Source organism: Phyllostomus discolor, chromosome 3 (genome assembly GCF_004126475.2).
Source record: "Phyllostomus discolor isolate MPI-MPIP mPhyDis1 chromosome 3, mPhyDis1.pri.v3, whole genome shotgun sequence".
Taxonomy (NCBI): Eukaryota; Metazoa; Chordata; class Mammalia; order Chiroptera; family Phyllostomidae; genus Phyllostomus; species Phyllostomus discolor.
Genome location: NC_040905.2, coordinates 208,531,661 through 208,541,831, shown reverse-complemented (window position 1 = coordinate 208,541,831; position 10,171 = coordinate 208,531,661). Strand labels below are relative to the sequence as shown.

General features: G+C 57.7%; 1 protein-coding gene across 6 annotated transcripts in view; it reads right to left on the bottom strand.

Annotated features, from left to right (window-relative positions):
• Window positions 1–310: 310 nt before the first annotated feature.
• The window catches only part of GARNL3 (GTPase activating Rap/RanGAP domain like 3), a 117,215-nt gene continuing 107,354 nt past the window's right edge, over window positions 311–10,171 (bottom strand). For 4 of the 6 annotated variants that reach the window (XM_028514246.2, XM_036022245.1, XM_036022246.1 and 1 more), the window contains 7 exons: window positions 9,876–9,942; window positions 6,540–6,647; window positions 5,074–5,192; window positions 4,240–4,378; window positions 3,246–3,461; window positions 1,899–2,025; window positions 311–790 (listed from right to left, as the gene is read on the bottom strand). In XM_028514246.2, coding sequence (XP_028370047.1) covers window positions 613–790; window positions 1,899–2,025; window positions 3,246–3,461; window positions 4,240–4,378; window positions 5,074–5,192; window positions 6,540–6,647; window positions 9,876–9,942 — 954 coding nt within the window. In that variant the 3' untranslated portion in view covers window positions 311–612. The remainder of the gene's footprint in view (window positions 791–1,898; window positions 2,026–3,245; window positions 3,462–4,239; window positions 4,379–5,073; window positions 5,193–6,539; window positions 6,648–9,875; window positions 9,943–10,171) is intronic. The other 2 variants (XM_028514249.2, XM_036022244.1) reach the window with 2 other exon arrangements.

The following is a 10,171-nucleotide window of genomic DNA, read 5'->3' as shown; positions in this document are numbered from 1 at the left end:
ACTCTCAGCAAGCTCCTTCTTGTACCTTATTGTTTTTTGTGGGACACAAGGAGGAAGAAAACAGGAGCTTCTGAGACCTAGCGGGCCGGCTTTTCTCCAGGGTCCACGGGTGGGAAGGGCGCTGGCTCCCGCCGCAGGGCCCCGGAATGGTGGCGGGGCCGCGGGTGCAGAAGGAGACCTCGCTTAGAACACACTGGAAAAGCAGTGGCTTTTCTTTAGAAAAGAAACACGTTATGTGACAAAAACCTGTAATGAAAAAAACAATGTTCCCATCCAGGTGTATAAAGTATAAAAAGAAGGCTGCCGTAAGTAAGAAGGAACATTTTTCGATTTATTCAAAGTCTCAGTCTAAAACCTCAGTGAAACCTACCACCTGTATTACAAGGGGACGGACGGCTCCCGGACAGAAACCGACAGGCTGAGAGAGACGGCACTGGACGCTGGAGAGTGGCCCAGACGGGCGGCCCGAGGGTGCGGCAGGTTTGGTCCCATAGGTCTCGGACGGGCTGAAAGCCGAGTTTCCTCGAGAACGGGTGTCGGCACTGGGCCGAGAGCATACACCTCCGTAAGAAAGGTGAAGGCGGCGCACTCCGCACTCCGCTCCCGCTCTGTTCACTTCAAGTCAATGACGTCTTCGTCCGAGGAGGCTGCGAGCTGGAAGGGGCTGCTGCCCCAGACGGGGCTGCCTTCTCTGTCCGCCCCGGGGTCCTGGTCGGAGCCTGCGGGCTGGCAAGGCCCCTCGGGATTGGCTTCGGCAGTGGAGGGGCTTTCCAGGGAGCCCGACGTGATCCTGGGAGAGAGAAGTCGCTGGGGAGGATCACTGGGAGCAGACCTGAGCTGGGCCTGCTGCCTGGAGGAGGTGTCCCGCTCACCCGAGCTCCTGGGCCTGTCCCCCCTACCCACTAGGGGGGAGGTGGGGACTTGCCAGGGTCACCCCCCACCCCAACAGACACGGCTTGAGGCCTGCAGCCCGAGAGCCTCACCTCATGGTGTGGGTTTTAAAGGCCTGCGGTGACATCGGGCGTGTGGGTGAGGCATTACTCACCGTTCTCAAGTGCCCATCGTGGGAAACTCACTCCTCACCTCAAACCCACCTGTGGCCCCCATGGCCTGAGGCTAAGGCTGAAACTCCTACCCACAGGGCCACGGGGCCACAGGCCCTGCGGACCCCTCCAGCCGCCTCCCATCCCTCTGTGTGTCTCCATGTCTCTCGCTCAGCTCAGTGCCACTTCCTCAAAGAAGCCCTCCTTGATCCGCTCCCCAAAACAGACCTTCCATCCTTCTGATGTTTGAGCCCCTCCCTGCCCCAGGTGTGGGGTGGACGGCCCCCTGCATTCCGCTGCACCACCTGCCACCCTGGGATGCTGTGCTTCCCAGAATGTCCTTGCTGGCCTTCCCTACGGGCCTGGGAAGCCCCTGAAGGTCACCTCTGTGTCCCTAAGACCCAGCTGAGTGCCGGGCGCTCCGCAAATGAGGGGAATGCATAGAGGGGAATGCTTAAGGGACCCAGAGGACCTCGGGAGACAGATCAGAGGGACTGACACGTACTCACGGGCCTGCAGTACTAAACTGCCACCCAGAGACGCTGCGGCCAGTGGCCATCTCCACCGCGAGCTTTGCGGGAGTGCCTTTCCCCATCGCTTGTCCTGAGCATCTTTGTGTCAAACACACCTCTGTCGACAAACACGGTGAGCAAAACTATAAGCTGTCTCCCTGTGTTTCAGTGAGCCTTTGCTGGATTGCTGGCGAGGTCATCTGTTTGTCGGGGCCCCTCCCTGGTGGGCCGTGCTCTCTGGGGAGCCCCGCGCTGCGGCTGCTCCAGGGGCCACGTGGAAGCGCCGTGACTCAAAGGGCCGCTGCCCTGAGCAGGGGCTGCTGGGCTGCTTTTCCTTCTTTACCTGTCGCTGCTGGTCGATCTCACTGTCCCTGGCTTGGGGCCTCCTTGGCTTTCTTCTAGCCGCTTCCGGGCTTTGGGTTTGGGCTTTGGCGTTCCTTCTGACCTGGGCCCGCCTTCGTCGGAGAGGCCTGCATGGCGGGGCGGAAGCAGAGGTCAGAGGGTCGTCACCAGAGGGCCGCCACAGAGACAGAAAAGGCCCTTTTCCTTTTGGTTGGGAATCGGTGCATTATTGGGATACAGTCAGGAAGACGGAAGACAAAGTATGTATTTAAATAATTGGTTTTCTTGTAGTTGGAAGGCTTTCCCCCTCGATGATAAAGAATATATGTCTTGCTGAAGATTTGCAAGACTCAAATAGAGAGACTCGAGTCAAATGAAGGAGGGAAGGTCTAGAACCCTACCACTAGAAGTTAATTCTGCAACTCAGTTTGGTTGCATCGTGGAAAAGCACCACGGCTTGTAAAACGGGGGTCGGACATCGAGCTGTCACAGGGCACAGCGGGTTAAGAATAGCAGCCCACGTATTATAAAAGCACAGCGGGGGGCACTGACTGCCGAAACCAACCGACTTTGCCAGTGTCAACACCTGCATCCCCTGGGGGCCGGGGTCCCCTTCTCTGTTTGGGAAATGTGACCCCGGGCAGGCATGTGCTAAGGCCACTGTCCTTCCAGCTGGGCGCCATGCAGCTCCCCATTCCCGTTCTTTCTGGCTTCAAGTGTCACTTTCATTTCCTCTCATTTTGTTTTCACGATTCGGAGCCACCAGTGTTCTAACGGCCTGGCCTGGCCTGCTCCAGCTGCCTGGGTGCTTTCTGTCTCTCTGGTGCGGCCGCCCGCCTGCAGGCCCCGAGGGAAGGACAGAGCGCGTGTCTGCCTCTGTGCCACCCCACACACCTGTCCCCACGGGCGAGGGGCTTGGAGAAGGGACACCTGAACCGCCCCACAAATCTGGACAAACGTGGTCCATTTAAACTGACGGAGATACGAGTATCAAATGTTAGCTCAGAACTGTAGGATATAAACCCTTCTAGATACTGTTCTAGGATATCATATATACATATACATTTTAAATCATATCAGACTAGACAGACTATTAACAAGTGGCCTTTCTGCCCTTACCCTCAGACTGGGCCCCTTCCCGCACCGCTAGACCCAGACCGGGCCGCCGTGGTTGGGGGTGTGCTGCACCGCACGCCTCGGTGGAGGCACCCTGCAATTTACTTGTAAGTCCTGTCCTAAAGGGGAGGCTTCCTTTCAACTCATTGTTTTTGAGGGTCGTGAACATCCCAAGACAAAGTCGGCTGGCATATTTACCAACAGTGGCGACAAAGACATTGAGAGCCATTACCCAGCAGTTCCCTGCGGGTCCTGCTCGCTATCTCCTTGATCTCCATCCGGGACAGGGACAGGGAGTGCGTGACGGGGATGGCGGCGATGCCCAGGCCCACGGAGGTGGGCGGGGTGATGACCTTGGAGACCAAGGGTGACTTCAGCGGCCGCTCGATGCTTCTGCCGACCAGGTTTCTGAGCGGAATCTTGTACAGATTTTTGGACTGGATTTCACCTGAAATGCGATGTAGGAGGAACATCAGAACTTTAAGAAAACCTCCTCTGATTTGCGGGAGGGAAGTCTCCAGCCTCTCAACACAGTTAGCACGAAGGAAGACTGGATGTCGCCTGCTGATGTCCCGAGTCCCATCAGGAGCCGCCGCGAAGGGACGGTGCCCGGCAGCTGGGTTTGCGAGGGGCCCCGTTGTCGTGGGTAGAGTGGATGGAAGGCACCCACCACCGGTTCTCTGCACCGGGGCAAAGCAGACGAGAACCGAGCGGCTGCCGGGCCCCCAGCGGCAGAGGCCGCTTGGGCAGCCCGCGCTTTACTGTGACTCGGAGCCAACAAAGGGCCTGATGTGGCGAGATGCTGGGGGAAGCTGGGTCCGGAGCAGCCGGTAACCGCAGCAAAGGCCCCTGGGTGCGTGTGCGAAGGCAGGCTGAGGGCAGGACTAGGTGAGCCGAGGAACGGGTAGGGTTCCCGACCGTACCCTGTCGGCCATGAAACCTGCTCCAGTGCACGTGCCTGAAGGGAACGTGCCTTTGCTCAGCGAGCCGGAGTCTCTCTCGCTCTCAGAGCCCCCTTCTCCCCATTGAAACAATTTTTTCCATAATGGGGTTTGTCTTTGTGTGACCACCAAGTTTCTTAAGAATGCAACCAAAGCATTCAGAATACAAGTCTCTTCGTGGTTTTAAACAGTGCCTCTCTTAGGTGCGAACTGCACGTGGATGTCTGGCAGTGAGCGGATTAGAAAGAAACACCTGTGAACAAGACGGTAAGACCCGGGCCTCACCTTCCCCCAGGGAAGAAGGAAACACGTTGGCATCCCGGCCCGGCGGCGTCTGAGGGGAATTGTGGGCGCTGGCTGCCTTGGAGCTGCCCGCGGACCAGCCCTCACGCTCGGCTGCGGTGGCCGTGAAGTAGATGTCCGACTGGAAGGGGAGAGAGGCATCAGGGCGGCGGGCCCTGCAGGCTGTGCGCCCGATGGCTGCCCTCCTCACTCGGCTCCCCCCTCCCAGCCCACCCCGGGCGGGCAGTGCAGGGCCCGATGCCGGGGCGGCGCCCTGGGAAAGCTGGCACAGCCCCTCGGCTCGCCCTGAGTGTCCGCCTTCCCACACTCCTCCTCTGTCTGTGGACACACCTTCTGCAAACACAACGCAACCCAACCCAACACAACACACGCCACCCTCACAGGGTCTCAGGCACCGGAGCGCCGCACGCAGGCAGGGCCACCCCCAGGTGGGGCAGTGGGTCGCCCATGCCCCGGGTCCAGGTGCTCCCCTGCCCACCCGGGTCGCACTGGCTCCGTCATGATCAAGTGGGGCTGACACAGGAGCCAGCTGGGGCTGACGCAGGAAGCCCGATTTCAGGGATTTCACAAGCCGTTGCACGCAGCCGTTATTCAACTTAGATAAGGGGCCTGCTGGAGCCCCAGCGCCCACACGTGAAAACCCAGCCGGTGTGTCTGTTTCTGGCTCGTTTGCTCCCTGCTGGCGTGCTGACACAGGACAGGTGTAGCTGTCACCTGCCCGACTGCCTGAGAGGAGTGTCCCTGCTCGCCCGTTGCCTCCTGCAGCTCAGGGCCCCCAAAGCCGCTCAGATGGACATAAAACCCCGGCCCACTCACCCGGGAGGCCACGAGCTGCAGCTGCGGCACAACAGCCGTGTGGACCAGGTTCCCGTTCACCACCAGGCGGATCTCGATGGAGTCGGTGGTGAAGGCCAGGAGGTACGGGAAAGCACAGACTGCAAGGCAACGGGGCGCGTCAGCTCCCAGGCCAGTGGCCTGCGGCTGGCAACCTGCTCACATCCGGCCTCGCTTCTCTGCGAGCTCCCACCTCTCGCCTTCCTGCACGGGGCGTGTGCCCAGGGTCCCAGAGAGCCTCCCCGCAGGTGCCAAGCACCTCGGGCAGGAGAGCACCGTCTCCATGGCTGCCTGCCCCCCTTTCTCCTGCAGCCCCGGAGCCAGAGCTGACCTGCGGGGGCAGTGGAAGCGGGGGGCTCGGGGCTGGCTACTGAGTCCCGTGAGACACAGCCCCCCCCTGGCCGGCAGGCATTCTGCACCCCCTGCCACTAGTGGCTCCTCTCTCCCTCTCTTGTTGTGCGTCTCTTCCCTCGCCGCCCCTGGCCTCGTTCGGTGGGTTTGCGGAGATGGGCCCCCCTCTTCCCGACATCATTTTTACGACACATTGGGACTTCCAAACCCCACAGCTTCCCTGGTTGCCCAGGGATCCCACTTTGCCTCCCCCACCCACTGCGCCACCTCAAGCCCCCTCTTTCACCCCGGTGAGTGCGCCCTCTCTCTGGGCTGCACGCCGGTGACTCTACCCCACCCACACCTCTCTCCTTCCTTTCCCCAGGGCACTGTGTGCCTCAGACCCTTCAAGCCATTTCAAGCCGGTCCTCCCTTTTTTTAACCACATCGAAGCTGTCACTGAGCCAGACCAGTCCTCCCTCCCCTCGGTCTGTTCCTCTGTTCCCCTGTCAGAACTCTACGATGCTACCTCGCAACGAATACTCGATCCTGAGGGAAACGGTGCTAACTCAGACAGTTGTGGCTCGGACCTGCTTCTCCCCAGGCGGACGCCCAGTGTGGGTCGTGAGCCACACCAGCGAGGCGCCACCGCCCTGGTCCTGACCTTTTGAGGGGCAGGTAAAGGGCCCAAAGTTTGTGTGGCACTAGACTTTCAAGCTCTAAAAACAGGAAGGGCGCTGAAACGCCATGGGGCTCCCCCCGAGTTGCTCAGGGTCCCGGGATTGGACACCTTCCTCCCGCATTTTAGAAAGTGGCGAGCGAGGCCCGGAAAGGAAAGGATGCCAAAAGGTAGCCCAGTCCCGACAGCTGAGATCTCACGGATCTCAAAGGGGCACACGCCCAGGCACTGAGAACTGGGAGGGATGGTGAAGACGGTGGAGACGCTAGTCCCCAGAGGGGAACAATGGAAGCAATTAAGGCAGAAAAAGAACACCGAGTTCCCGGAGTCACGGGACTCATGGCAATCCGGCAGTGAGCCAGCGAGCTGGCTTACACGGGACCGAGCGGTTCAGATGCGTCTGTGCAGGGAAGGGGGTTCTGGTAAAGGGTTTTCTTACCAATCGCGTAAGGAGCCTGGTTCCAACAGAACTGGAAATCTGACGCAGAGGGTTGAACCAAAAAAGAGCCCCCATTAAATGGACAAACTTTTTTATAGATGCAACTGTCTGCAACGAAACAATAGTGACTCCTTTTTGTTAGAGACAATACTTAGACCCCTGCAATGAGAAAAAAACCGAAAAACAGGCAACAGGAATAGCATCCTATCTGCGCGTTCTGTATACACAGCTGGTGCGGATATCATCACGGGGCCGGACTCTCGGGTCGGCACCACTGCAGCAATCAGCGCGGCCACTTTGGGAGAATTTGCCGCGTGCCACGCACGGAGCTGTAAGAGCACTACCCCGTGTAATCTGCGGCATCTGCTGGGGTAGACGCTATTATCACGCTCGTTTTACAGGTGAGAAAATTGAGGCCAGGAGAGGAGAAGCGCTATGGGGCGGGGGTGGGGAACACAGCTCTGCCCGGCTGCAGAGAAAAAGGGTCAGGCGATGGCGGTCCTTGGAGGGGGCAGGGCCGGGGGCCGGACTCTAGTGACGTGGCTTCACAGGAAGGAGCTCAGAATCTGTGACTCCTTGGACCCTCTGCCTCCAGCAGGTGGAGAGCGGGGCGACAGATACTATTTCTAATTTGAAAACCCATTTCTTTGAAGAAGAGTCCTTTCATGCACGTGGAAAAGTCTGCACAGGTTAAAAACTGGGTTTTGCATGAATACTCTGATGAGTCTGGAAAACAGGGAAAATAAAACCTTGCCTTGCCTGGCGGTGTGTACGGGTTTTATGTGAATAATCGCGTTTGATCCCCACAAAGGTCATGAGAAGCAGGGGTGTGCCCTTAGCCTCGCTTATCTGGAAGTTAAGACGCAGCAGGGTTGCACGCAGTCGCGTCGAGAAGGAGGGGCGGAGGTGAGCTTTTCTAGCTTTCCTCGCGTCGTTATCTTTAAAACACCAGCGCACACAGAGTTCGCCCTTTGTGCCGAAATTGATTATTTGTATCAAAGGTGAGGTCATTACTGTGAGCTAAGGTCACAGCCGCATTTTCTTTTCTTTCTTTTTGTAAGCAAAGACTGACTCTGGTACTCAAAATAGAGATTAATTACAAAAAAATAAGAATGTCACTAACATATCATCCTAGTTATAGTCCCCCCCAGAGTTTATCTTGCAAATACATTTCTCTCAAATAACATGAATTAGAGGTTAGGAGTTACAATATCTGTCATAAAATATTTTCATCCTTAACACATCTGAGATAAAAATTTCTCTATACCAAACTCTGATGGATAGTTATTTTTTATTTTGTCTTGTTTATTAACAGGAAGGAAGGGACTTAAATGCTAAAAATCAGCTTCATGTTTGCGGGGAACAGCACCACCCTACAGTGCCTATTGGAGGGGCTTGTGCCGCATGGGCCTCTGCGACCTGGGCAAGGGGAGGAGCCGACACAAGTGAGCGAGTGCCTGGGATCGAGTTCCAGAAGTGACCTGGGACACTGGGGAAAACCCACGGGTTCCCCAGGGCTTGCTCTCCGGGGACCGTTACCTTCTGGGAGAAAGAAGGAGGCGGAAAACCACAGCCGCCTTCCTGACCCACAGACATGGGAGGAAGTGACGCAGTTTGGGACAGACTGAGGGGGCTCTGGGAACCTCTGGGACTGCCTAGGCCTTGACCCATGTGGGGTCTGAAGATGCAGAGATGACGTTCCGATGGCTGGTGGGTCTGGGAAACCAGATGCACGCCGGTCCCTGGCTGAGATGGGACCCGAAGAAGGTGAGAACCCAGGGGAAGTGGCCGCTGGACCACACCAGCCCCGGGGCGGCCGCTCCATCGCCCTGCCTGTCTGAGTAGCCCGGGCTTCGAGTGCGGTCCGGAGCGGGCGTCACTGACACTTGTTTCCACACTCCCCTTTCACCTGGGGACTCATTCTCTCGTTCTAAAAACCTCCCCTACCTTTCTGCCCGCAACTTCTCGCCCATCCTTCCATGAAGTTAAAACGAAAAAAATCTACATCAGTGTTTAAAGCATTCTGCCACAGGTTCTTCTCATGGACTTTTCAGTTAAGTAAAAAGACACTTGGGCCCTGGCTGGCATAGCTCAGTGGATTGAGCTCGGGCTGTGAACCAAAGCATCACAGGTTCGATTCCCAGTCGGGCACATGCCTGGGTTGCAGGCCATGGCCCCCAGCAACCACACATTGATGTTTCTTTCTCTCTCTCTCTTTCTCCCTCCCTTCCCTCTGTAAAAATAAATAAATAAAATCTAAAAAAAAAAAAAAGACCACACTGGGAAGAGATGAACATCTCGTGGAAGTGACTTGAAGCATGGGACCCCTGAGCCCCTTGTCCCCAGAAACCAAGGACAGAGGGCAGCGGTGGCCTGGCCACCTGAGCACCGGTGTCTAGGACCCACGCTGGCCCGTCCCTGCCGCCTCGCGCGTGGCCCTCCTCCCGCAGCGTCCTGTTACAGGCTGCTCGTCTGGGGGGGGCTCAGACGGAGCGGAGGCCGAGACGTCCTGCAGAAAGATGTGTGCACGGGGTCTCCCCCACGTGACACCTTCTCCCGACGTGCCCCCGTAAATCTCGGGTTCCAGAGGATCATGCTTTCCAAATACGCTTCTCTGCTAATAATCGGCTTTCCCATGCTTATTAATCAAAGATTAATCAATTGAAATATCTGCCGCGTGGGATATAACTAGCATCGCCACTCTACATTCATTCAATTTTATGCTGAAAAAATAGGTTCCCCTGTTTTAGTTAGACTGGGCAGCCGTAACCATGACAACACATGACTACTTTTAGCTATAAGAGGTCCCTTTTATTGTAGCGTAACATTCGTTTTGGAAATGCTGGAAATCCTTAAAGAACCTATGTGGCGCTTCTGGTCTGCCAAGGCCACCTGCCACCTGACCGGTTTACCTGGGACACCAGGAGCCCAGGTAGAGGCTGATGTCATTAGCACCTGAGAGACAGCAAAAGTGGAACAGTGACTGCGTGACCTTGAGAAAGGCAGTTCACCTCTCCCGACCTCAACTGCCTTATCTCCCAACTACAGGCGATGGTGGCACCTGGGAATCAGAGGGACGATGACAACAGCGTCCCGAGCACAGCCTCGGGCGTGCAGACGGCACCGTTGCCCTCGCTGTCGCCCCCACACCCTGGGGCCCGGGCCACAGGTCTGGGCGCCCTGGGAACGCACGCGCCCGGGCGGGAGTGCGATTTTTAGATGCCCCCTGCAGTGCAGTGAAGGCCCCGGGAGCGATCCAGTAGGTGGGTCTAAGGTTAAGTCCCTTTAGCTCGCCCCCCGAAAAGGACGCCGAGGACACGAGCACGGGGCACTTACAGTTGTAACACAGGAGCAGCCCGGCCTCCCCGTCCTCGTACACGTCAATGGCTGCGACAAAATGAACCTGCAATGATAAGGGGCGGGCGGTGGTCGTGGGCTGGCTGCACAGGCACGCCATCCCCGAGTCACTGCCCCAGCGCAGGCCCTCGGCACCCCGTGAAGTCAGGGCCCGCGGGGCACTCCCGCCTCTCCAGCACCCCCGTGCCCGCGTAGGGGCCCGGTTCCAGCATGTGGTCGGTATGAAGAAAGGAGGGGCGCTCCTCCTTCCCCGGGACCGGCCCCGCCCCATCCCC